The sequence below is a fragment of the Mustela nivalis genome, assembly GCF_964662115.1.
Source record: "Mustela nivalis genome assembly, chromosome: 8".
Taxonomy (NCBI): domain Eukaryota; kingdom Metazoa; phylum Chordata; class Mammalia; order Carnivora; family Mustelidae; genus Mustela; species Mustela nivalis.
The window spans coordinates 49172532-49196662 of NC_139027.1; the positions used below are offsets into that span (position 1 = coordinate 49172532).

The 24131-nt window shown below is 51.3% G+C and overlaps 3 protein-coding genes across 11 annotated transcripts; 2 read left to right on the plus strand and 1 right to left on the minus strand.

Moving 5' to 3' along the window:
- The first annotated feature begins 29 nt into the window (after nt 1-29).
- Nucleotides 30-17707, plus strand: LOXL3 (lysyl oxidase like 3). 6 transcript variants are annotated; one of them, XM_082743850.1, is made up of 17 exons: nt 30-151; nt 1495-1819; nt 3617-3780; nt 4364-4578; nt 11376-11432; nt 12018-12077; nt 13045-13114; nt 14224-14443; nt 14684-14864; nt 15004-15158; nt 15401-15568; nt 15702-15864; nt 16074-16317; nt 16409-16524; nt 16607-16743; nt 16850-16961; nt 17146-17707. In XM_082743850.1, the coding sequence occupies exons 9-17, from the start codon at nt 14855-14857 to the stop codon at nt 17217-17219; spliced, it is 1179 nt and encodes a 392-aa protein (XP_082599976.1). In that variant the 5' UTR covers nt 30-151; nt 1495-1819; nt 3617-3780; nt 4364-4578; nt 11376-11432; nt 12018-12077; nt 13045-13114; nt 14224-14443; nt 14684-14854; the 3' UTR covers nt 17220-17707. The 6 variants fall into 6 exon arrangements, with proteins under 6 accessions (XP_082599976.1, XP_082599973.1, XP_082599977.1 ...); XM_082743847.1 differs by lacking the exon at nt 13045-13114; XM_082743851.1 differs by lacking the exon at nt 11376-11432.
- Nucleotides 17654-20799, minus strand: HTRA2 (HtrA serine peptidase 2). The gene is made up of 8 exons (XM_082743895.1): nt 20287-20799; nt 19983-20187; nt 19700-19894; nt 19464-19496; nt 19124-19229; nt 18905-18974; nt 18119-18214; nt 17654-18011 (listed from the first exon to the last, which is right to left on the minus strand). The coding sequence occupies exons 1-8, from the start codon at nt 20790-20792 to the stop codon at nt 17846-17848; spliced, it is 1377 nt and encodes a 458-aa protein (XP_082600021.1). The 5' UTR covers nt 20793-20799; the 3' UTR covers nt 17654-17845.
- A 33-nt stretch (nt 20800-20832) lies between these two features.
- AUP1 (AUP1 lipid droplet regulating VLDL assembly factor) lies at nt 20833-24129 on the plus strand. 4 transcript variants are annotated; one of them, XM_082743896.1, is made up of 12 exons: nt 20833-21219; nt 21300-21437; nt 21517-21667; nt 21869-22053; nt 22297-22369; nt 22465-22538; nt 22787-22853; nt 22955-23057; nt 23190-23309; nt 23425-23540; nt 23724-23842; nt 23952-24129. In XM_082743896.1, exons 1-12 carry the CDS (start codon nt 21170-21172, stop codon nt 23986-23988), a joined length of 1233 nt encoding a protein of 410 aa, XP_082600022.1. In that variant the 5' UTR covers nt 20833-21169; the 3' UTR covers nt 23989-24129. The 4 variants fall into 4 exon arrangements, 2 of the variants coding, with proteins under 2 accessions (XP_082600022.1, XP_082600023.1); XR_014315068.1 differs by having other exon boundaries at nt 20865-21219; nt 23662-23842; XR_014315069.1 differs by lacking the exon at nt 23190-23309 and having other exon boundaries at nt 20865-21219; nt 23662-23842.
- The last annotated feature ends 2 nt before the right edge of the window (nt 24130-24131 follow it).

Genomic DNA, 24131 nt, shown 5'->3' on the forward strand with positions numbered 1-24131 from the left:
GGAGGGCTCAAGGGAACGTGGGAGGGGCGAAAGGAGAGGGGGGAGGGAGGGGGGGTCCAGTCTCCCCTGGCCGAGCACTTTTTTTGGGAAGTTCTAGGACCGATCTCCAGGACCTGGACTCTTCTCCCAGCCCCTAGAGTCCCGCTCAAAGGTAGGGGGAGTCACGCTGCCGCGGGAGGAAGGGGAGTTTCGGATGGAGAGGATGGTGGCGGGACCACGGAAAAGGGGTGATGCAGGATGGGGTCGAGGGGAAACCAACCAACAGAGGGTTCTCTCGTTTAAAAAAAGAGAGAAAGAGAGACAAGAAGAGTGGAGAGAGGCAGATTATTTGGCGGGTAGAGGGCTGCAGGGTGTTCCAAATAGGGCAGCCGCTGGGGCCCTAAGGCTGGAGGCTCCTCTATGAGGCCCTATCCCTGGGCCCCCAAGCCAAAATGTCCCCAGAACAAAGCTGTCCTGTTGTGTTGTTTGTCTGAGTTGGGGAAAGCATGTTCAGGGGGCCCCTTGCTGGAGAGGGGCTGTTCTCAGTCCCAGACAGAGGGAAGGCCTTGGCTGAGGAGCTGATTGGTGCCCTGGCCTCCTGTTGCCCGGTGACAGCGATGGCAGTGTTGGCAGGAGGTTTGGACAACCCCACCCCATTCCCCCTCCCAGCTTGAGGCCTGGCCCTCCTGGGCCCCTTGACCCCGCAGGGCATGTGAGAGCCTGTGTGGATAGGGTGTGCAGGGGGTTCTCCGTGCACCCTGGGCTCTGCCGTGGAATCTGCCCAGACAGGACTCTAGGCTTGGCTGCCAATCAGGGAACCTAAGGTCTGAGGGGCTCCTAAGCCCCTCACCTGCTTCTCTCCACAATCAGTAGCTCTCTGTCCTCTGTCTGACTGGCTGAATGGAATCTCTGGATCCCTGCCGTCACCCCTCCTTGGCTCCTGCCAGGCCCTCTCCTTACCTGTTGCCTGCGTCTCTCTGTTGCTCTGTGTGCTGCCTCTTTCACAGTCACTTTCTATCTTCCACATTGTCCCTCTCTACAGTCTCTTTCTGTTTAATCCCCTTTCTTTCCCACAGTTTCCCTTCCTCTCACATCCTGTCTGGGTGTCCCTCCTGCTCAGTCTCTATCTCTTCCTCTCAACCATTCTCTGCCTCTTGGTCTCTAATCACTGTCTTTTGATCTTTGGGTCTCTTAACCAGTGGGTGGGGATAATAGAGGTGATGAGGACAGCTAGGGAAGGACAGAACAACTGATGCTGAGGGAGAACCTCTCCATCTCTGTGTCTCTGTCTCTCTCTCTCTCACTCCCCCCTCCCTGGTCGCTGCCTCTCGGACTCTGTTTCTGCTCTTACTGAATTTGTTTTTCTCACTTAGTCCCTGGATCTCTGTTTTTCTCTCACATGGTCTCTGCCTCTGTCCTTCTTCAGTGTCTCTCTTCCTCTCCTGACCTTTCTCTGGGAGCCAGGCTTGGCTTGGACTTGGTTTGTCTTACACACTCTCTCTCTGGGGCACCCAGGCCTTCCCTGCCATGCGACCTGTCAGTATTCGGCAGTGGAGCCCATGGGGGCTGCTGCTGTGCCTCCTGTGCTGCTCCTGCCTGGGAGCTCCATCCCCATCCACGGCTCCCGAGAAGAGGCCTGGGAGCCAGGGGCTGCGGTTCCGGCTGGCTGGCTTCCCCCGGAAGCCCTTTGAGGGCCGCGTGGAGATCCAGCGAGCTGGCGAGTGGGGCACCATCTGCGATGACGACTTCACCCTGCAGGCTGCCCACGTCCTCTGCCGGGAGCTGGGCTTCACAGAGGCCACGGGCTGGACCCACAGTGCCAAATACGGCCCTGGAACAGGTGAGCAAGGCTCCACGTGTGGCCGAGGTATTGCCTTAATGCAGGGAGAGAGAACACCAATTTATGTAAAATGGGAGCAGCTCTAAGAATAATCATGTGTATGCATACATGGCAGAGTGCCTAACACTCAACAGGTAGTTAATTGTAGCTATCACTGAATAGGTCAGGATTGATCAGAAATTCAGTGTTGAGGGCAGGCGTGGGAAGCCAGGACACCAGAAACAGCAGTGTCAAGTACACCCATGGTTGACAGTCACTTCTCAGGCCTCTGTGACCTTAGGCTGCTCAGTGCCTTCTCTGAACTTCAGGTGCCCTAGGTACAAAATGACGAGGTGATCAATAAATTCTTTTCTTTTGCCTATGTATGATTCCACAAAGACAAATGCTAGGACACAGCTACAGGTAATCCCTGTACAAGTAAAGTACAGTTGGCTTGATGGAAAGCTGAGAGCAAATAGATGGTGTCTGGATGTCCCAAACAGAAGGGATCACAGATACTGCAGCTGACAAAATCAAATTATAGGCAAGAGCTGAAACCAGCAAGCTGGAACTGACTAAGAACAAGGTGTAAACTCATACCACATGAAGTGGGGTGGGGGAGCATAGGAGGAATTCGGAGACCTGAAGATACTTCCATTGTATGAGCCCACAGTAGGATTGATGGCCAGAAGCCCAGGCAGTCTGCAGCACATCCCCCACTTCCCACGGGCTGGACAACTTCTGGAATAAAGTGTCCCTTGTAGATGCCACATTTAAGAGAGACAGTAGAAAATGGAAATTCTTTCAGAGAAGAGCTGCCCAGATGTGAAAGATTGGAAGCCAAGTTTCAAGAGGGAATAGCTGAAGAAACCAGGGGTGTTTGATATGAAAAGAAAAAGTTTGGGAGAGCACTTACTTGAAGGTTGTCTTCAAATATGAAGACAGTCATTTGGCTGAGGGTGTTTTCTGAATGACCTCAAAGGTCTGAATCAGACCTGGTGGGGGAAAGTCATAAAGAGTCACAAGAACTCTGTGATGGTTCCAGTGGCCTGGTGGAACAGGAAGTGGGCATCCCAGCAGAAACTGGGTAAGTCTTGTCAGGACGTATGCGATGGGTCCTTGCCATTGGCTGTGACAGACATGTCACATTGGGTGGAGTTCTATGTGGTTTGGGTCCATCCAACTCTGAGAAGTCAGATATTCATTTCAATGTGGTCCAGGCAGAAAGAAAAACAAGGGGCAATGTGGCAGTGCAGGCAGGGCAGGCCCATGGGAGAAAGCGAGGCTGAGGTGAAAGATCTTAGATTTCCAAGTCTCACAAATACCTTAAACCCCTAAGTCCCCATGTGTTGGCTGTGTGGCCTTAGGCAAGTTACTTAACTTCTCTGAACTCCAATTTATGTAAAATGGGAGCAGCTCTAAGAATAATCGTGTATGCATACATGGCAGAGTGCCTAACACTCAACAGGTACTTAATTGTAGCTATCACTGAATAGGTCAGGATTGATCAGAAATTCAGTGTTGAGTCTCAATTTTTTATTCACCGTACCAACTTCTTGAGTATCCCTGAGATCACCACTGGCCCTGCATCAGTCCTGTGCTCCCCCTGAGATCACCACTGGCCCTCCATCAGTCCTGTGCTCCCTTTCCTCCCAGGGTGTCCTGTCTCTTGCACACCCATTATCTTAGCTGAAAAATGGGATCATCTTGGCCAAACGTGAGGCCTATATGCTCACTCTCCCCAACATCCCCATCCCCTCCCCCCCTCCTCCATCCTGCCTCCACAAGTCTCTCTCTCCCCTATCTCTCTCTCCACAGGCCGCATCTGGCTGGACAACCTGAGCTGCAGTGGGACTGAGCAGAGCGTGACTGAATGTGCCTCCCGGGGCTGGGGGAACAGTGACTGCACTCATGATGAGGATGCCGGAGTCATCTGCAAGGACCAGCGCCTCCCTGGCTTCTCAGATTCTAATGTCATTGAGGTCTGCCATTCATATGCTCGCACACACAACATACACATCTCACCGAGGATGGCCAGGGCGGTTTATGTGGGTAGAGGGGATACTAGAGGGTTGGGGATCCCATATGCCTCACAAGCTAATTTGGGTTAGTGGGAAGCTTAGCAGGGTGTGGACAAAGAATAGAGCTAGACATATTAAAGCCCAGGTTTGTTTTAGCATTGGCATTCACATCACTAAGCCTGGCATGAGCCTCTCCAGTTTCATCCCTGGTCCCCAGGGCATCCGTTGCTCTCTCTCCCTTCCTAATCTCTCCTACTGCTTCCACACCACTTCTGCGAACTGCTCCCCATGCTGGGGCTGACTTGGGCACTCCTTCCTCAGCTTCCTCAGCACCCTCAATCGCTTCTCAGAGCACACGCCCTTCCACTCTCGCGGTCCGGGAGAGTCAGTTCACTGCAGAGAGCAGGCATGCCTCTCAGCCCTGTGCCAGCGCCTACTCGCCACGGGCTTTACAGCAAGCACGCTGCTCAGGGGTCTGTGAGGGTGAGAGGACATGGGAAAGGCGCTACTGAGACTCCTTCCTCTGCTTGTGGTCCTATCCCAGGTAGAACAGCACCTGCAAGTGGAGGAGGTGCGACTTCGACCGGCCGTGGGGCGGGGCAGGCGGCCCCTGCCAGTGACCGAGGGACTGGTCGAAGTCAGGCTTCCCGACGGCTGGTTCCAAGTGTGTGACAAAGGCTGGAGTGCCCATAACAGCCACGTGGTCTGCGGGATGCTGGGCTTCCCTAGCGAAAAGAGGGTCAACACGGCCTTTTACAGGTGAAGGGATGTGGGCGCTGAGTGGAGAGGGCTGGGATTGAAGGGTGCTTACTAAAAGGGTTGGTGTCTAGACCCCAGGGAGGGTCCGGGGCTCTGCAGCAATGGAGAAATATGGAGGCCCTTTCCAACCTGGATAGTTGAGAAATCTTGTGGGACCATGAAGGGCTCCTCGGGGCGGGTCTGAATTGGGGCAAACAAGGCTTCGGCTCTCTCGGGCCCGCAGCCGGGGCGAGTGGCGCGGGGCGTGGGCCGGTGCCCATGACGCCATCGGTTGGCAGGCAGACTCTCCGCGTCCCGGAGCGCGCGCCAAGCCTCGCGAGGCCACGCCCAGCGGCCGGCGGTCCGCTGGGCGGTTGCGGTTACGGCGCGGGCGCGACCCCGGGGCGAGCTCAGGGAGCGCGCGGCTGCGCCCTGCGGAGGCAGTGCCTGGGTGTGTCCAGTGAGGGGCTGGGCGCGCGTGTCCCCGCCAGAGGGCCAATCCCTGAGGGTCAGAGGGCGCGGGGAGGGTGGGGCCCTGCCCTCGAAAGCCCTCGGGAGCCCCCGGGACTCCTAGACAAGTTTTCCGGAATATCCTTCGGCCCGGCCCTCTCCACCTGCCCTGGAGCCGGGGTGTATGCGCTGGCTTCCTGAGTAACGGATCCCATGCGTGAACGGTTCTGTGCTTACAGCGCTTGGCTACCCTGGAGAATCTTCTGCCGTCATTCTGAGGAGTTTAGAAATCTTTACAGTCTCTCTGTAATCTGTTTTGCAGGCTAAACTGCTAATTGTTTTCAGCTCTTCATTAGTTGAGTTTTGCAGAAAGACCTCTTGACATCTAGGTAACCTTGCATTGGGTACACAACTTCAGATACGGTCTGATCAGGGCAGGGTACAGTAGAAATGCTCAACTTTGGGTAGAGCATGCCCAGACTTGGTATTGACTTTCTGTTGAGCAAACACCCCACTGTTCATATTGAACTGGTAGTCATCTAAAACCAATTCAGATCTTCCCTTATTCTTGATCCTAATAGAAAAGCCTATTTGAACCTAAATCTATGTTGAGTTTACCCTATTAAATTAGTTGGACACATCATTGAAAAACCATTACAAAGCCATGATAACACATGAGATAATCCTGAATCTTGACATTACTTTCAATTTGCCATCCCTCCCAGCTTCCTCTCAAGGATGTACAAGATAGCTATGCCTTCTGCCTTCATCAGCGTGACTGTTAAAATTGTTGAAATGTTCAAAACCAAAGTCTAACTCTTCATTACTCATCAAGTCTTTACTCATTAGTTGTGAAATGTTTTTTCCACTAATTGGGAACATACCGAACACTACAATGAGGTAGCCAACATTTCATCATTTTATCTATAATGAAATCATGGGACATTTTGTTAGTCTCCCTTAAAATTCAGATATATTAAGTTCACGGCCATTCTCCAGCCTTCCAATTTAGTAATCTTGTCAAAAAAGAAATCATGATGGTTTGAGCTAATTTTTACTGAAATCCTTCTAGGTTTCTAAAAATCTCCATATATTTTCCTCACTTTTCACAAACTTTCCATTTAATAATGTATTCTAGAGTGTTATTATTTAGCTTAAGGAATCCTTTTTCTTCTTTTTGAAAGTCAATACATTATCCAACCTCTGGTCTTCTCCAGACTTGCTCACATTCTCCTTGCCTTGGCTGTCTGCACATCTGAAAGTTCTTTCATCTCCAAGTAATATACTTTATCTGGTCTAGAGACTCAAACGGTTTGTAAATACCTGTGTGCTATACTCCTCCACTTTTTTTCTGTCTTGGGACTATATTTCTTTCTCTGTGCTGTTCTTCACCTTCCCTAATGCAAACATCAGGTTCTGAAAGATTAGTACAATGTAAAACAGGGATTTCAAGTGACAAAGCTAGCATGAACAAAGGTGAAGAGATCCATTCATTCAGTATTTGTTTATTGAGTGTCTACGGTGTGCCAGGGGCTGTTGTAGCCACTAGGGACTCAACAGTAGACAAAAGGATTCAACAGTAGACAAAACAAAAATCCCTGATCTCATGGACTAAGGAAGAATTGTAAAATAGAAAAATTTTTTAATGCAAGGATAGCAAAGAGTGTAATAGATAAAAATAAGGCAGGGAAGGAGATAGAAAGTTGGAAGTGGGATTGCAGTTTTAGATGAAGCAGTCAGAGAAGGCCTCTTTGAAAAGGCGTCATTCAAGAAAAGATTTAAGGCACAAACTGTGTAGAAATTTAGCCAAACATTTACAGGAAGAGAGATCATAAAAGATCCTAGGGGGCAGGGGAGGGGTGGAGGGAGGGAGAAAGCACTTTTGTCAGGCCTAGAGGCCACTGTGGCTACAGCTGAGGCAACAAGAGAGAAAATGATATAGGAAGAGATCCAGAAAGTATGGGGAGCCCGATCATGTAGGGACATTTGGGAGATTGTTTTTTTCTCTGTGTAAGATAAGGTTTTGAACAGAGGTATGACCTATGACTTCCATTTTTAAAGTATTATTTTGGTTGCTTTAAAAATAGACTGTAAGGGATGCTGTGGAGTCAGGGAGGCATAAAAATTAGTTAGGGGGTTATTGTCTCCTGAAAGCCAAGTAAAGAAAGTGAGAGGTGATGGTGACCAGTGAGAGTGGTGAAAAATGATCACACTGTGTGTATGGTTGAAGGTAGAACCAAAAGGATTTGCGGATGGATTTAATATGGTGCGAGAGAAGGAGAGGAGTTAAGGTTCATTCCAAGGTTTTGAGCCTGAGCTCAGTATGGAGTTGGCCTTTTCGGATAAGGAAGACAGTGGGTGGAGGACATTTTGTTCGAGGAGGAGGTGGGGGACATTGAATAATTAAAACTTGGTTTTAGACCTGTTAATTTTGAGGTTCTCTAAAACATTGAAATGGTGAGGCTGAGTAGGCAATTGGGTATATGACTCTAGAGTTCAGTTGAATAAAAGTATTACAAGTCTTGAAACTGGACAGTGTCACCAAGGGAGTGAGTGTAATCAGGAAAAGAGGAGTCCAAGGACCGAACTGAGAGTTTAAATGTTATGAGATCAGGAAGACAGAGTGAACATGCAAACAGTGAAGTGAGGTAGAAAGAAAACCAGGGGTGTATGGTAGCCTATAGCCAAGTAACAGGCTTCAAGAAAGAGAGGGAGCGAGTGGTCACCTGACTCAGTGCTGCTGATGGGTCTAAAAGCACAAGGACTGAGAAATAAAAGCTGGATTTGGCGAAATGGAGTCATTGCTGACCCAGACAGAGAGGACAGTGATAAGGATATTTTTCAAAAGTGGTTGACTAGAGTAGAAGATTGTGCTGAAAAATAATGGAAGAAAGATCTGGATACTTAAAAGCTAGAAAATGAACACTTTTCATGCCACATTGGAGTGTTTCATCTTTATTCTATGACAAAATTAAAAATAAAAGTATTTGTGTGGAACACTGATAAAATAAGGCCAGTGTTGTCAAAGTTTACCCAATAGTAGTGAATTGGAGGATGGAGGTTCAGGGTGCAGTAAGGCCAGTTAGGAGTTTGTTACAAAAGTGAAGCTGATTTGGAGCGTGACAGCCAAGAGAGAGGGAGTGAAGAGCTATAGGATGACTGGTAGCAGAAAATAAGAGAAGACACATGGCAAATGACCCTGAAGCTGCTAGAAAGGAGGATGGTGTGTGCCATCAGTCATCTCTCGGCTCCAAGGTAATACCCCCAGCTTTCCAAGTGAGCCATCCTTGGCAAGTCTGAGACCCAGCAATTATCCCTAGATGTGCATGATCTGAGGTAATGTTCAGAGATCGGGAATATTTGTGTAGACATTGCAAACTGTTACTGAATCTGGGATATGAAGGCTGGAGAAGGACACATACTGAGTAGAGAGATCAGTTATAGTGAGTAAAGGAGTTATAGGAATCCTGGGAGATTTTGTGATGGGGATATGATCTAGATTGCCTTTCACAGGTCACATCAGACAGAGGGAGCATTCCCACAGGTAATACCATCATAAAGGAGAGGCAAGGACATTATGAAGAACTCTACCTTCCTTAGAGAAAGAAGATACATTGGCTAGATTTTAGAGGACTCCAGTAAGATGTTGAGAATGAGAAAATCAAAATATGATGCATTTAGCATTTTTTTCAAGTTGGTTTTATAGTTCTGCCCTAGAACACGTGAAAGTTATAGAATTTTAGAAGAGGAAAAGGATGTAAAGATAATTGAATCATTTACTGTCCTTTTGTAGGCAAAGAAATTGAGATTCTAAGAGCTTTAGTACTGAAAGCTATTTATTGAACCCCTGCTATTTGAAAAGCACTGTGCAAGATTCTGAGAACACAAAGGTGACAAGAGATTGTGGAAGACTTTACAGGCGACATTAAGGATTTGGGTCTTTATAATAAAAGCCCTGGGAAACAAGTGAAATGTTTTCACAAAGAGGGGTGTGAGAAGCTGTGATGAGGTTTGGGGGCTCCAAAAGATCACTCTGGCAGCATTTCTGAGAATGGTTTGGAGAAGAACAAGATTGGATGGACTGGAGAGATGTTTAGGAAGTAACGCTGATGGGACTTGGTTATGGACTGACTTTGGGAGTCAAAAAGAGAAGTATCAAGGTTAACTCTTAGGTTTCTGGAGTGGATTTTACTAAAAGAATTATGGGTTTATTTTTTGGACCTATATTACATTTTAAAACACTTTGAGACATCTAAGTAGAAACATCAAGAATGCAATGGAATATACAAGGTTCTTATAAATAAGAACATAAAAAGAGAGGATACAGACTGAGTAGAATGCCTCAGACAGTGCTCCAAAAATTTAAGTGACTAGCTAGGGGAGGAGCCTGTGAATAAGACCAAGAGAGAGTAAACAGAATTAGGAATCAAACCAGACTAGAAGTGTTAGGACAGTCAAGGAAGGAGAGAAGAAGAGTACAGCAGTTCTTTGGAGAGGTAAATAAGATAAAGACTGAAACTGTCTACTAGATTTCTTTTTGCAGAGTGATGGGGGAAAACCAGAGAAGAGTGGGTTAAGGAATGAGTGGTAAGAGAGAGGATATAAAGTGGAGCATTTGACAACTCTTGACAGTGCTTTCAGTGAAGAGGGGGGAGAAATGGGATGGAGGGTGTGTGTGGGTGTGTGTGTGAGGGAGATCTGAACATGTTTAAAATGATTCAGTTGAGGAGAGATTGTACGTGACTTCTCAACTGAAGAGAAAAAAGATCCTAAGGGATAGAATTCGGAAATATTGGGGGGAGTGGCCTTAGAAAAGAGAGATAGTTGGATTGAGAAGAGGGCACATAGATGTAAGCAGGTTTTTACGTTTGATGGTTGAAGAAACAAATGATGGGGGGTGGGAAACAAGAGTCTGTTCGTGAATGAAGGAGTGTAAATAAAGACAGATATCAGTACTGGTCCTAAACAAGCACCAGGTTCTTAATATAATCTATGTTGTACCTTATATATAACTAAGTATACCATAGGATATTTAATATAAGAACCTTATAAATAACAAAGAGAAGAAGTACTTCTAAATTTCTATATAATAATGCATTTTTCTGAGTACTAGTCAGAGGATTGAGATATTCTTGAAAGAGAACACAAAATATATTTCATTTTAGACAGATCTGAGAAAAAGACGTTTGGAGAAAAAGTTTCACACTGTACTTGTGTGATGAGAGGTTCTAAACTCTTAGTAATGTCTCAGGAAAGGGACCTGAGAGTTATTGTACACACTTTCCTAGGAATGTTGGACATAATGGATATTTTGGCAAAAAGACCAACTAAATACATCCCAGAAAGAAGCCAGGACAGGAAAAATCAAGCAGCTTCTGCGCGGTCTCAAATCTATATATTAACACCCAAGTGCATCTGCGTACAGTATGTTTTGTCCAGATAGGACCCCTCAGGAGAAAACAGCAGAGTAAGAACCTGTTTAAAGAAGGGATAAGTAAGATGATGACAGGGAGATCCATAAACTTGTAAGAACAGACAGGCCAGACCTGCATTCATCTGTGCATAGTCAGAAAGAACAGAGAGGGGACAAAATTAAAGTCTTTAAAATCAAAGGGAGAATGAAAGGAGAGACAGCCCTAGTTTCCAGACATTAGATTTAAGGCAACCTCTTGAAGAATAAAATAGGTCAAATATTTAGGCCAATTAAAAAGAAATAAAGTTTTAGACTTATTTCTCTGGAAGTAAGTCTGGGAGCTGAGCTCTGTTTGTGAATAACTAAAGCATATGGGATTTAATTTAGGCAGGAAGGATGCTGTCATCCTAACCCGCCTGGCCTCATGTTTCCCAGTCAAACCAACTTAACGTTCTTGGACATCCAGCCTTGGTCCTGGTCCACGGGCCTCAGACCTGGAAATGCCAGAAGTCAGAGAACATCCAAGAATAAAAGACAGTCAGCCTCCTTATAACCAGGCCAGAGCTCTCTCCTTGCCCGGTCAGTCTGACAATCTTAACAGTCCTAACACCTTCCTACTTATACCTTTCCCCAAAGTCCTCCCCTCAGGTTTAGAGCAACCCTGATACTGAGCCTGGTCCTCATGACCCATCTGCCCCAGACTAGTTTCTGTGGATGCTGATATAGGGGCTCTAACAGCCTGAGTCCCTGCGCTTCACCGCTGCTCATCGGCCTGGTTATGGGCATGTGAAACCAAACAGCTGTGAAGGGTTGAGCCTTGGGAGTATCTCATAACATCCCGCTGACTTTCCAAGTTCCCTGTTGGAAAAGAAATTTGCCCTTGGCCCCAGCTGCACCAGCCTTTCCCACTTGGTTCTAGACTGATCTTGACTCTGCTATTGTCTTATCCTCGCAGAAAGTTGAGGAAGCGAGCGGCCAAAGCCTCGGCCCGACGCCCCAAGCCCCTTGGAAGGTAATGGGGCAAGAGCCCCGGGACCTCCTGTTTGCCCCTGTGGCCCCAGGAGGTGGATGGATGGAAGGCAGCCTATCCATGTCCATCCCAGAACCCAAGCTGATGAATTAGGGATGTAACCGCAAAATGGTCATTCCAGGGGGTGGGGAAGCAGGCATGGGGATGGGCAAGCTTTGATCTTAGGGTGCACAGGGAGGAAATAATGTAGCAATAGTTGAGGAGAAGCCTCCTCATCATTATACTTCCCCCAAATAACTTGGACTCCGGCCCCAGCTGCCTGCATGCTTCCTTGCCCCCTACTCTTCACCCCCACCCCTTAATTCACCCACATTCCCCTTCTCTCTCCTCCCATTACCTCTTATCCCCTCTCCCCTCACCTCTGGACAGACTAGGTTTCCCATCACTGTTGTGGAATCCACACAGCAACCGGAGTTAATAAAATGGAGTTCAGTGATGTGTAGCCATCAGTGTGTGGGGGAAATCTGGCCCCCTTCACTTTACTCCTTCTTACGCTCTGCATTGAGGGTCCTTCCTGGGCCACATACCTAACCACTACCTCCACTAACTTCTTTCTCCTTTTTTCAGACAACTCACCAAGCTTAAAGTCAAACCCAAACCCCGAGTGGGCAGGGGATCAATCAAGAGGTAAATGAAGTTCAGGTGGGGTGTGAGGCCAGGGAGCGCACAGAGTGACGATGAGTCAGGGCGATGGGGCTGTGGTCAGGAAGGGGTCCAAGAGGCCCCCACCAAGATGTGAAGGAGCGGCAGTAGCTATTGCAAACCACCTTCCAGATGATTTACTGAAATGTAAAGTGATGCTGGCCCTTATGTAGGTTTCTGGGAAATTAGGCTTGTCACAGGATTTTTGCAAGACTTGATAGAAGTTCATCTACTGACTACCCTTGTCCCACATGCTTATTTTTCTTCCCCCAGTGAATTCTAGCAGATCCTCTGGCACTTCTGTCCTTCAGATGCCATACCTGTGTCTCCCTCAAGTTCAGTTTGCCTAAGGGATCAATGTTCCCAGCTTACCTTTATTTGATTGATTTTTTAAAAGTAGGTGCTACCAGCTTGGAGGTGAGACTTGGGGCCCCCTCTGGAACCTTTGCCAGGGATGGGTTCAGATTATAGTTCTTGTGTCTCTGGCCCAGTTGACACAGTTAGGCTCCCTGTTCCCTAATTTTCTCATGGGTTCCTTTGGAATTCAAGGGAGTGAATACCCTTCAGTAGGCTTCCAAAGGCCATTTGCACATGATAAGTCTCCCTGATAACTTCTTCAGAAGTGGCTGAAGACACAGAGAATCTATCCCTTTCTTCCATCCCCTCCTCTCTTCTGCACATTCTAGCATCACCCAGTAGTCCCCTGGGGGCCCTCCTTCCTCAGCTCCTCCTTCTGGTGGCTTCAAAGGAGCTCAGAATTTGGGGGTGTTCTTGTAGTGCCTTCTAGCTAAGGGTCCTCTGTGCCCAACATGGCCATGCTCTGGTCTTCCCTGAACCCCAAATTCAAGTGCACTCTGCTGATTTTACTGTGTTCCTTGTGGGGAAAGGGGAGGAGGAAGTTTAGAAGAGTGAGATTTTTTTTTCCTGTGGCCTCTTTGGCTTTTATTTTCAGCCACACAGGACTTTGGGAGAGTACCTGATGTGTCTGAGCTTCAGAATCCACTGATCCTGAGCCTCCAAAGGTATTCCATAAAGTCTCCAGGCTTCCTTTGTCTGTTGTATGTATGAACTTTTCCTCTTCTCTGCATCTCCTAGCCAATAACTTCACGTCGTCAGATTCCTTCCTCTGACATCAAGCGATGGGCACGTTACTACATAACTCATCGCCAAGCCAGCCTCACAGGCCCACTTCACCACTACGAGCCCTCCTCTCTAGACACTGCTCTCATCACGCGGCCCGCTGCCATCTTTTATTCTGTGTCAATAAACAAGCCCCCTCCATCTCCCAAGGCATCTCTCCAAAGTGCTCCTAAGTTTTAATGTCTCTAGTTTAATCCCACTTTCATGCTTGGGTGGCTAAGGAACCTTCTTTCTGCTACATTTAAATTGCAGAACCATAGATGACCTTATTAAAGCTCAGCTCAGGTCTGGAGAGATCTCTACCATTCTGTTGTGCATATTCTCCTTCTCTGGTCATGTGGTCTCTAACTTTTGTCTGTCTTACATTTCTACATCTTCATTCCCACATATACCAGCCCCAGTCCTTCTGGTATATTCCTCTCATAACTACCCATCAAATTCTGGCCTGGAAGACCCTCTGGCCTCAGAGAAGCCATATAGACCCAAGACTTACTCACTCCTTTGCATCCCGACCCTGATTCCATTCTCTTAGCCTCAGCATAATGGAAGGCTCTGTGCTCCCATGGGCTCTTCAAGCCTCCTGTTTGTGTCAGCCACTATGTCCTGCCCATCTCTTCCAGCTGGGCAGTCCTGGCTTCCCACTCTCTCTGCCCAGCAGCCTCAACCCCAGCCTCCGTTAGGGCCAGCAACTTAGAGACATTCGGAGCAAGGTTTCTGTCAGGTAATTCAAGACTAGCTGTCCTGTCCAGAGGGGACTTTGGCCGCTGGTCCCCAAGAACCCTCCTGTCTGGGTAACGTGGGCTTTTTCAGCCTGGAAACTTGCCCTTTCCCTTTGTCTCTATGGAGGGAAATGCAGCAGAGAAGAGGGAAGAAGAAGGGATGAAATGATCACGAAAGGTTGGGGGATGGCGGAGGCATGGAGGGAGGAGGGCTGGGGGCAGAGAGGGAGGAGCATTGTTTTACCCTGTTGCACCCACTCCTGTCCCCCCAGGCTGCTGGCCCAGCGGCAGCAACACTCCTTTGGTCTGCATGGGGTGGCGTGCGTGGGCACCGAGACCCACCTCTCCCTCTGCTCCTTGGAGTTCTATCGTGCCAATGACACCACCAGGTGCCCTGGGGGGGCCCCTGCGGTGGTGAGCTGTGTGCCAGGCCCTCTCTACGCAGCGTCCAGTGGCCAGAAGAAGCAACAACAGTCGAAGCCTCAGGGGGAGGTGTGTGACAGTGACTCTAACCTTCCCCACCCCAGGTGGAGGTCCCCACAGCCTAGCCACCCCCTGACCAAGCACAGCCCTGACCTTTGAGGACAGAGAGGAACCTCTCTCCAGGGGGTGGGCCACAGACCTGAGACCACCCCCTCCCTCCCACAGAATCTCACTCATCTCCCAGGTCCACTTAGCCCTCTCTGTGCTGTTTCCATTCACTGCTTTTGGGCACGTCTCTCTCCTCCATAGACCCGAGTGCGTCTAAAGGGTGGGGCCCACCCTGGAGAGGGCCGGGTGGAAGTCCTGAAGGCCAGCACGTGGGGCACAGTCTGTGACCGCAAGTGGGACCTGCAGGCAGCCAGCGTGGTGTGTCGGGAGCTGGGCTTCGGGAGTGCTCGAGAGGCTCTGAGTGGTGCCCGCATGGGGCAGGGTGAGGGGGATGAAGATGGGTGGAAGAGGGAAGGAGAAGGTACACATTCTCCTGGGAGGCACATCCCTTGGGAAGGAGACCCCGAGGCAGACAATGAAGGTCCAGTTATAACCTCCTGATCTTTGACCTCTCACTCTAGGTATGGGTGCCATTCACTTAAGTGAAGTTCGATGCTCTGGACAGGAACCGTCCCTCTGGAAGTGCCCCCACAAGAACATCACAGCCGAGGACTGTTCCCACAGCCGGGATGCCGGAGTCAGATGCAACCTGCCCTACACTGGGGTAGAGACCAAGGTCAGTTTTCTTTCCAGTTCGGTTCAGGGATCTTGCGTCCTCTCCAGTCCTGGTCATGATCTGCAGCCTGACAGCTTCCCAGCTCACTGTCCCAGGCCCTCGCCACCTGGCAGCTCCCACCCAACACCCCCACTCACCAGCCCACATGTGCCTCTGAATCACTCATCAGCCACACGCCTGCTATGGACTCCCTTTACCCTCCCCAAAAGCTTACCCAGAACTGCCATTCTGTGTCACTACAGATCCGACTCAGTGGGGGCCGCAGCCGACATGAGGGGCGAGTGGAGGTGCAAATAGGGGAAGCTGGGTCCCTTCGCTGGGGCCTCATCTGTGGGGATGACTGGGGGACACTGGAGGCCATGGTGGTCTGTAGGCAACTTGGACTGGGCTATGCCAACCATGGCCTACAGGTGAGTGAGGAGAGGGAAACCAAGGCCATTGCCTCCAAAGCCTGTGTTTGGGGCAGAGGACTGTGGAAATGAGTCCCTTGGCCCAAGAAGCTGGACAGCAGAGCCTCACAGAAACACCAACATATGTTCCCAGGAGACCTGGTACTGGGACTCAGGGAATACCACAGAGGTGGTGATGAGTGGAGTGCGCTGCACAGGGTCTGAGCTGTCCCTGGACCAGTGTGCTCATCATGGCACCCACATTGCCTGCAAGAGAACAGGAACCCGCTTCACTGCTGGAGTCATCTGTTCTGAGAGTGAGTGAGGCCAGGGAAGGGAGGCTCGGGGCCACCCCCTTCGAGAGAAAAAGACGGCTCAAAACTGAAGGGGTACTCCTTGTCTGTGAGAAACCAGCCTCTCGCCCTCCATAGGGGGAGGAGAAGCACCCCCATCTGACCCTCCCACCTCCCCCTCCACTGCTGCCCCAGCAGTGACCTCCCGCACTCTGCTTCCTTCCTTGGGCTAGCTGCGTCAGACCTACTACTGCACTCGGCCCTGGTGCAAGAGACGGCCTACATCGAGGACCGGCCCCTGCACATGCTCTACTGCGCCGCGGAGGAGAACTGCCTGGCCCGTTCAGCCCGCTCAGCCCCCTGGCCCTATGGCCACAGGCGTCTCCTCCGGTTCTCCTCCCAGATCCACAACCTGGGACGAGCTGACTTCAGGCCCAAGGCTGGGCGCCACTCCTGGGTGTGGCACGAGTGTCATGGGTGAGCGGTGCAAGCAGAAGGGCAAGGTCCCTGGTGAGGGGACAAGCTTGCTGGGGTAGGGAAGGCAACAGGGGTCCCTTTGTCCCCACAGGCACTACCACAGCATGGACATCTTCACTCACTATGATATCCTGACCCCCAATGGCACCAAGGTGGCTGAGGGCCACAAAGCTAGCTTCTGTCTCGAAGACACTGAATGTCAGGAGGGTGAGTCGTCGGGCCTTGAGCAGACGTCGGTATCTCCATCCCACAGCCGTGCCTCACACTGACATGTGCCAATCCCTCTCAGATGTCGCCAAGAGGTATGAGTGTGCCAACTTTGGAGAGCAGGGCATTACCGTGGGCTGCTGGGATCTGTACCGGCATGACATCGACTGCCAGTGGATTGACATCACAGATGTGAGGCCAGGAAACTACATTCTGCAGGTGCCAGGGACCTGAGTTCCAGCTGTCAAGGGGGAGGGATATTTGTTAAAGATACCCTGGGATCTGAGGAACGCAATGGGTTATGCTGCCTTTCCCCCACTCACAGGTGGTCATCAACCCCAATTTTGAAGTAGCAGAAAGCGACTTCACCAACAATGCGATGAAATGTAACTGCAAATACGACGGGCACCGCATCTGGGTGCACAACTGCCACATTGGTATCTGGTGGGAAGAGGAGCCCAGAGAGGCTGGGCAATGGGAGGGAAAGACCATCATTCCCGTCTGCCTACATGGGTTCTGTGTCTTCCCACCCGCCTATGGATCTCCCAGCCTCTCTGCTTCTACCCACCCTTCCCCACAGAAGGTCTGTTTCCCCACCTAAGCCACCCATTCACCTTATAGGTGATGCCTTCAGTGAAGAGGCCAACCGGAGGTTTGAGCGCTACCCCGGCCAGACCAGCAACCAGATCGTCTAAGGTGCCGCCACCCTCCTCCACAAACCACCACTGGCCCCTAAGAGCAGGGGTCTGAGGCTGCTATTACCTCAGGAGCTTACCAAGAAACCCCTGACGTCAGCAGACCTGCCGCACTCATCCAGTGTGCGCTATGGATGTGGAACTCTCAAGCCGAGGTTATCACCCTCCTTCCCAGGCCAGCTGCCGGATCTGTGGCCAGGCGTGGGGAATTTTTGCTCCTGGGCCCAGCACCGAGCCAAGCACACAACAAAGAGCAGCACCTGATTAACTGCCCAGAACAACAGACAGCAGCAGCTGGTTTTCTTGCATAGGGAGGTCAGAAGGGTCAGCTCCAGTGTCTCCCCTCAGTTAAGGGGGAGGGGGGATACAGCTTTACCTCTAACCTTTTTGTGGGGGAAAAGATCAGTAGCCCCCCCTTATTTTTGACTATAACATGATGCTAGGTATAATTTTATTTTATATAAAAAGCATTTTTATGATTCCTCAGAGCCCAGGGATTGGTGCTGGTGGTTGGAGGGACCTGCCCCCCACTGGTTCATTTAGTCCTCTGTCCAGGTACCCTCAGAACCTAGGCCAGGAAAGCAAGGTGGAAATCAGAGCAGGAGACTCATACGCCTGCTGACCCCTCATTCTGTGACTTCGGGGGTCACATATAAGGTCAATGTTTCCGGTCCCCGCCGGATGCGCACTGCCAGCTGGGATTGGGTTCGAACAGCTTCATAAATATCTTCAGCGTTTTGTACCAGCTGCTCCCCAATGGCCAAGATCACATCACCTGGCCGTAGACCAGCCCTATGGTGAAAGATGGACAGAGAAAGAAAGGAGGGAATAGACAGCCCAGGTCAAGGGCACATGCACACCTCACCCATCCCCACCTCACAGCGCAGTCCCTCCCTCACCGGTGTGCCGGGGAGTCCAGGATGACTTTATGGATGAGCACACCATGCTGAACATCAGGAAAGCTGGGTTCTCGGAGCTGTAGTTCAGCAAGGATGCTGAAAGGACAGAGATCACTCTGTTAACCACACCAAGGCACTCTCCCCATCTTGCGTTCACCTCAAATCTCGCATCAACACACTGACAACTGCATGGACAAGGCCATGCACTAGATACTCGGGATACAAAGGCAACTGGCTCTCTACCTTCTGGAAGTTAGGAAGTGGGACATGTATATAAAAGGTAACTAATTCCAAGTGATACATAGTATTAAATCAATAACACTAATGTCATTCTAGAATCCTAAGAGAAACTTTAAAGAGAGAGTAGAACTTAAGCCTAGAAGAATGGTTCTGGTATTTAACTATATAAAGTAAAAATGACATAAATAAAACCACGGGAGTAGGAAATCAGATTGGCTGGAACAGAATATATTCATGTAAGAAGCCATATCTGGATGGTTAAATTGGAGACAAATGGAAAATGGCCACTAAACACCCCCGTTTATGGATTGAAGTTTTTAAATCAAAGCAGTAATAGGATGAAATTCACCTGGTAGCAGGTGTATAAAATGGACTGCAGTGAGAAAGTCAAGATCATGAGAGAGAACAGCTCTTCTGATAGCCCCAAATGTGAGGCAACTTATCTTAGATAAACATAAAATTGAGAACAAAGCTCAACAGAAGTGCTAGCTGCCCACAACTGAATACACTGGTGGTCCTACAGGTCACTACCCCTAAAGCTCATACCTGGGAGTCAGGGTCAGCATCATCACCCCAATGTAGCGGCGCTGGGACCCACTGATTCCAAACCAGGAATCTGTGATAGAGGGACAAATGAGCCTCACCCAGCTAACTCCTTCCTTCCCCCACCCTTTCCTCCCAGTAGACCACCCCCCAAGCAAAGCCCAGTGAATGCCCCTCCCACTACTTAAAGGAATTCCCACCCCCATCCCAAGACAGGCTCACTCTTCTTTTCCCCACGATGCAGAAATTCCCGGAGGCGATCAGAAGGGATGGCAAAGGAGATTCCAGCCGTGACCTTCATGGTATTCACTCCGATCACCTCCCCATCCTGCAGGGATACAGCCCACTATTCCCTAGCCCAGACACCTATTAGGAGATGGGGATACCTGAACAAGAGTAACAGGGAGTATTGGGAAGCTGGGGAGACCTGGTTGGATTTTGGGAGATAGCCAACAGGAGACTGCTCAGAAACTTAACCAAACATCACTGAATTAGGGGAAGCACACCCCTTCTCACACTGACCTGGGGCAGGGATTCTTGGAAAGAAGGGTGTCCCACTCACCAGGTTAACCAGAGGACCTCCAGAGTTTCCAAACTGCAGGACAAGGAGAAAATATGGAAGAAATCCAGGGACTCTATGCTTGGGGGCATGACCAGGATGTAGGCACTTTCTCTAAATTCTCTCCTTTCCCAGCCCAACCTAGGCTCATGCACCATCTATCACAGTTGGTGCCTGCACCCCACAGCCACACCCCCAGCCCCCAACCTAGTTTTCATTTTTCTTATGTCAGAACGCACATCAATAGCTGCATCAGTCTGGATGTATTCCACATTGGTTTGGGGGAGGCCCAGGTCTCTGGCTGGACGCTGAGCAGAGCTGACAATGCCAGAAGTGATCGTGTTCTGCAGTGCAAAGGGACTTCCCATGGCAACAACAAATTCCCCTTGCCGAACATCGGCTGAGCGTCCCAGGGGTAGTGTGGGGAGAGGCTCCTGAGGGAGAATGTATATACAGAACTGTCACACGGAGATGTGAGCAAATTCACAGCTTCAATCAGCCCCAGCCCGCCCAGACCCCCACCTTCGTCTGAATCCTCAGCGTGGCAATGTCTGCCACAGGATCCACAGCTGTGACCATGGCCTCATACGTGTCACCGCTAAGCAGCCTCACACGGACACGGCGCCGATCAGCCACCACATGAGCGTTGGTTACGATGAGCCCGTCGGCAGCCACCACGAATCCTGAGCCATTTGAGATAGGGACTTCGCGGCCCGAGAAAGGGTGCCTGGGATGGGGGAAAGCAAGGATGTAAGAAGGCTCAGACCCCTGCTCGCCCGCCCTCTAGCCCGCGGCTTGGGTGCCTTCCGCTCTTCCCCACCGTTACCGGCCTAAGATCTCGATATAAACCACGGCAGGTGCTGTCTTCTCCACCACGTCTGCGATGAAGTTGTACTGGCTCCGGGGAGAGGTGGGCGGCGGGCCAAGGACCGAGGCAAGGACCGCTGGGGGACCCCGACCCCCGCCCCACAATAACAACAGCACTGCCCCCCCAGCGCCCAGCGCCACCGCCAGCCATACGCGCGAACGGGTTCCAGGGGTCCCTGAGACCTCCCGGGTCCTGGAATCTGGGGTCCCTGCAGTCAGCCGTGCTCGGGAATCCGAAGTCCCCGACGTCAGACACGTCCGTGGTTCGGGGACCCCCACAGACAACCGGGCCCGGAGACTGGGGGTCCCATAAGTCACTCGGGCCCGAGGGTCAGGAGTTCCTGACGTCAGCAAGGCCCGGAGGTCAGGGGTCAACAGGGGTCCTTTCCCCCAGCGAACCCCCCCCAAAGCCCGCCATCCCCGGAGGCTCCAGCCTGCACCCCGCCCCGCCCTCAGTGCAGCCATCAGCTCCGCCTCGGCTGCCTTCTCGCCCGCCCTACACAGAGGCGGTGCCCTGGACGCGAGCTGGCGGACAGAGGGACGCGGGGCACGCCGGTACCTGAAGTCCTCCAGAAGTGCACGCCGGACCCAGGATTCCAGGAGGCCGACTCCGCCCCGCCGCGCGAATGCCGGGAATTGTGGTCCCCGCGGGACACGAGTTATGAGGTGGCCCAAGGGCCCGCGAGGCATGCTGGGACCGCTAACCCTTCCGGGGCGCCTCCAGACTTCGGGTGCCGGCACCCTGGGCGGATGCCCGAAGACTCCGCCTTCCCAGGAGCCCCTGCGGCGGGGCGCGAAGATGGCGGCGGCGGCGGCGGCCGGACGGTCCTAAAGCAGCAGCTATGGATCCTTCCCCCGCGCTGGGGCCGGAGCGGCTCTTTGACTCGCACCGGTAAGAGCCCTGGCGGAAAGAGGCCGGCTCCCGCGTCCACTCGGCCTTCGGCGCCCGATCACCTCGCCTTTCGCCCCCAGGCTCCCGGGTGACGGCTTCCTGCTCCTCGCGCTGCTGCTCTACGCTCCAGTCGGATTCTGCCTCCTCGTCTTGCGCCTCTTTCTTGGGATCCACGTCTTCCTGGTCAGCTGCGCTCTGCCAGACAGTGTCCTTCGCAGGTAAGGACCCCGGGGTTTCGGGAGGGTCTGGGCTGGGCCCGGCCCGAGGCCGTCAAGTCACCACTGCCTGCTTCCCAAGGTTCGTGGTGCGGACCATGTGTGCGGTGCTGGGGCTCGTGGCCCGGCAGGAGGACTCCGGACTCCGGGATCACCGCGTCAGGGTGCTCATTTCCAACCATGTGACGCCTTTCGACCATAACATAGTCAACTTGCTCACCAGCTGTAGCACCGTGAGTGGGGGGCGAAGCCGAGAGCTCCACGGGGCGGTTCCCTGGGACCCAGCCTGAGGCTCCCCTTTGCCCGCCGCGTTTCCCTTGGGGACCACAAAATACTGAGTCTTACCCCTGATTCCACTTCTCTACCCCCACATGTCAGTTTATTTTCTCACTTCCCAATGTTCTTTTCTTGCCTTCTCTCTTGTCAATTCCCAGCCTCTACTCAATAGTCCCCCAAGTTTTGTGTGCTGGTCTCGAGGCTTCATGGAGATGGATGGGCGGGGGGAGTTGGTGGAGTCACTCAAGAGATTCTGTGCTTCCACGAGGGTTCCCCCCACCCCTCTGCTGCTGTTCCCTGAGGAAGAGGCCACCAATGGCCGGGAGGGGCTCCTGCGCTTCAGGTGGGTGAGCACAGGTATCGGTCTCCAGCTGGGTAGGTGGTGAAGCTTGGGGGTCCTTGAGTTTTCACAATTTTCAGCCCTACCTCTTCCCTCCTAGTTGATTTCTGTTCGCTTTTAGTTTTTTCCCGCTTGTACCTCTTTATTCCTCATTTATCTACTCGTACAGTTTGACAGTTTTCTATTCTGAGTCAGGTGCTGACTGGCTGGCTGGAATCCCATCCTATTCTCTCTTCCATCTTCCAGTTCCTGGCCATTTTCTATTCAGGATGTGGTACAACCTCTTACCCTGCGAGTCCAGAGACCCCTAGTCTCTGTGGTGAGTGTGTGTTGGACAGGAAATCTCTGGGGCTTGGAGGGTAAGTTTCCCACTCCTGGCCCAGGCTTAGACTGCACTTCATACCCTCCCTTCAGACGGTGTCCGATGCCTCCTGGGTCTCAGAACTGCTGTGGTCACTTTTCGTTCCTTTCACGGTGTATCAAGTAAGGTATTAACTGTCTTCACTTTTTGGTGGCTGGGAGAAGCTCACCTCAAGGTCAGGGAGGTTTGCAGATCTCTTAGTTTCAAGGTTCTATCACAGAGGCAATACAAAGCGTGTATTGTTTTCCCACTCTGATTACAACTGTTACATGAGAAGAAGTATCAAAGTGGGGAGAGGGTGACAGCCTCTACCCCAGGCATGCACAACATGGTCCTGGTTTGTTTTGTCTTTTTTGTTGTTGTTGTTTTTTGCAGGTGGCTCCCTCCTGTTCATCGCCAGCTGGGGGAGGGGAATGAGGAGTTTGCCCTCCGTGTACAACAGGTGGTAGGGTACACAGGCAGGGTGGAGGTGGGGTTTTTCTTTAAGAGTAGGGGGAAGAAGTTTTGAGACCTTGACAGTTCCAACCTTCCAATTCTCCCTAGCTGGTGGCCAAAGAATTGGGCCAGACAGGGACACGACTCACTCCAGCAGACAAAGCAGAGCACATGAAACGACAAAGACACCCCAGATTGCGCCCTCAGTCAGGTGTGTAGTCTCTGTACACAAAGTTGTTTGGGTTTTCTCAGCCTGTTGTGATTCCCTTCCTGTTCCTGTGCTAGTTAGTCTCACCTTTCTCCCAGTTCTCCACTCACCATGTTTCGGATTTCTTTTTTGCAGCCCAGTCTTCTTTCCCTCCCTCCCCTGGCCCTTCTCCTGATGTGCAGCTGGCAACTCTGGCTCAGAGAGTCAAGGAGGTTTTACCCCATGTGCCACTGGGCGTCATCCAGAGAGACCTGGGTATGGGAAAGGGTAGCCTCACACAGGAGACAGATGCAGAGAGGAAAAGTGGGTGGTGAGGGGAGAAGGTGAGCAGGAAAACAGACTCCCTTCTTCTCTCTTCCCTTCTCCCCAGCCAGAACTGGCTGTGTAGACTTGACCATCACTAATCTGCTTGAGGGAGCCGTAGCGTTCATGCCTGAAGATATCACTGAAGGGACCCAGTCCCTTCCCACAGCCTCCGCCCCCAAGGTGAGACCCAGGAAATGGTTAGGTCCAGGACTAGGGCTGGGATGGGCAGTCTACGTACTCCCTATCCTTGATGTCTCTTTTGATCCTGAGACCCTAGCACAGTGCCTCTCTTGCAAAGTAGGCGTTCGATGCGTGTTTAATGATGATGACTTCGCAAGCCCTCTGACATTGTGATCACCTCAGTTCCCCAGCTCTGGCCCGGTGACCCCTCAGCCCACAGCCCTCACATTTGCCAAGTCCTCCTGGGCCCGGCAGGAGAGCCTACAGGAGCGCAAGCAGGCACTCTATGAATATGCGAGAAGGTGAGGGGCTTAGAGGACAGTGGGTAGGAAGGGGCAGGCTGGAGAAGAGAGCTAATCATAGGGCTAATGTGGCAAAGCCCACACAATGTCTTCTTCCTATGTCTCGCAGGAGATTCACAGAGAGACAGGCCCAGGAGGCTGACTGAGCACAGGATGGCACCCAGAGCCGCAGGACGGAGACTGGGGGCAGCCCTCACCCAACTTACAACTGGCTGGAAGGGTGGGTGGTAAAAAGGGAGGGATGGGGCTCCCCGCAAAATCACATTAAATTCAGGGTTTTCACTCAAGT

Excerpts from the sequence above, each read along its gene's own strand:
- LOXL3 (XM_082743847.1), top strand. The coding sequence starts at position 1,507 with ATGCGACCTGTCAGTATTCGGCAGTGGAGCCCATGGGGGCTGCTGCTG. Across the intron at positions 16,744-16,849 it reads CAGGAAACTACATTCTGCAG|GTGGTCATCAACCCCAATTT; the intron begins GTGCCAGGGACC and ends CCCCACTCACAG. Across the intron at positions 16,962-17,145 it reads GGTGCACAACTGCCACATTG|GTGATGCCTTCAGTGAAGAG; the intron begins GTATCTGGTGGG and ends TTCACCTTATAG.
- HTRA2 (XM_082743895.1), bottom strand. The coding sequence starts at position 20,792 with ATGGCTGCACTGAGGGCGGGGCGGGGTGCAGGCTGGAGCCTCCGGGGA. Across the intron at positions 19,895-19,982 it reads CGCTGAGGATTCAGACGAAG|GAGCCTCTCCCCACACTACC; the intron begins GTGGGGGTCTGG and ends ATTCTCCCTCAG. Across the intron at positions 19,497-19,699 it reads AGACTGATGCAGCTATTGAT|TTTGGAAACTCTGGAGGTCC; the intron begins GTGCGTTCTGAC and ends CTTGTCCTGCAG.
- AUP1 (XM_082743896.1), top strand. The coding sequence starts at position 21,170 with ATGGATCCTTCCCCCGCGCTGGGGCCGGAGCGGCTCTTTGACTCGCAC. Across the intron at positions 22,054-22,296 it reads GAGGGGCTCCTGCGCTTCAG|TTCCTGGCCATTTTCTATTC; the intron begins GTGGGTGAGCAC and ends TCCATCTTCCAG. Across the intron at positions 23,843-23,951 it reads CTCTATGAATATGCGAGAAG|GAGATTCACAGAGAGACAGG; the intron begins GTGAGGGGCTTA and ends TATGTCTCGCAG.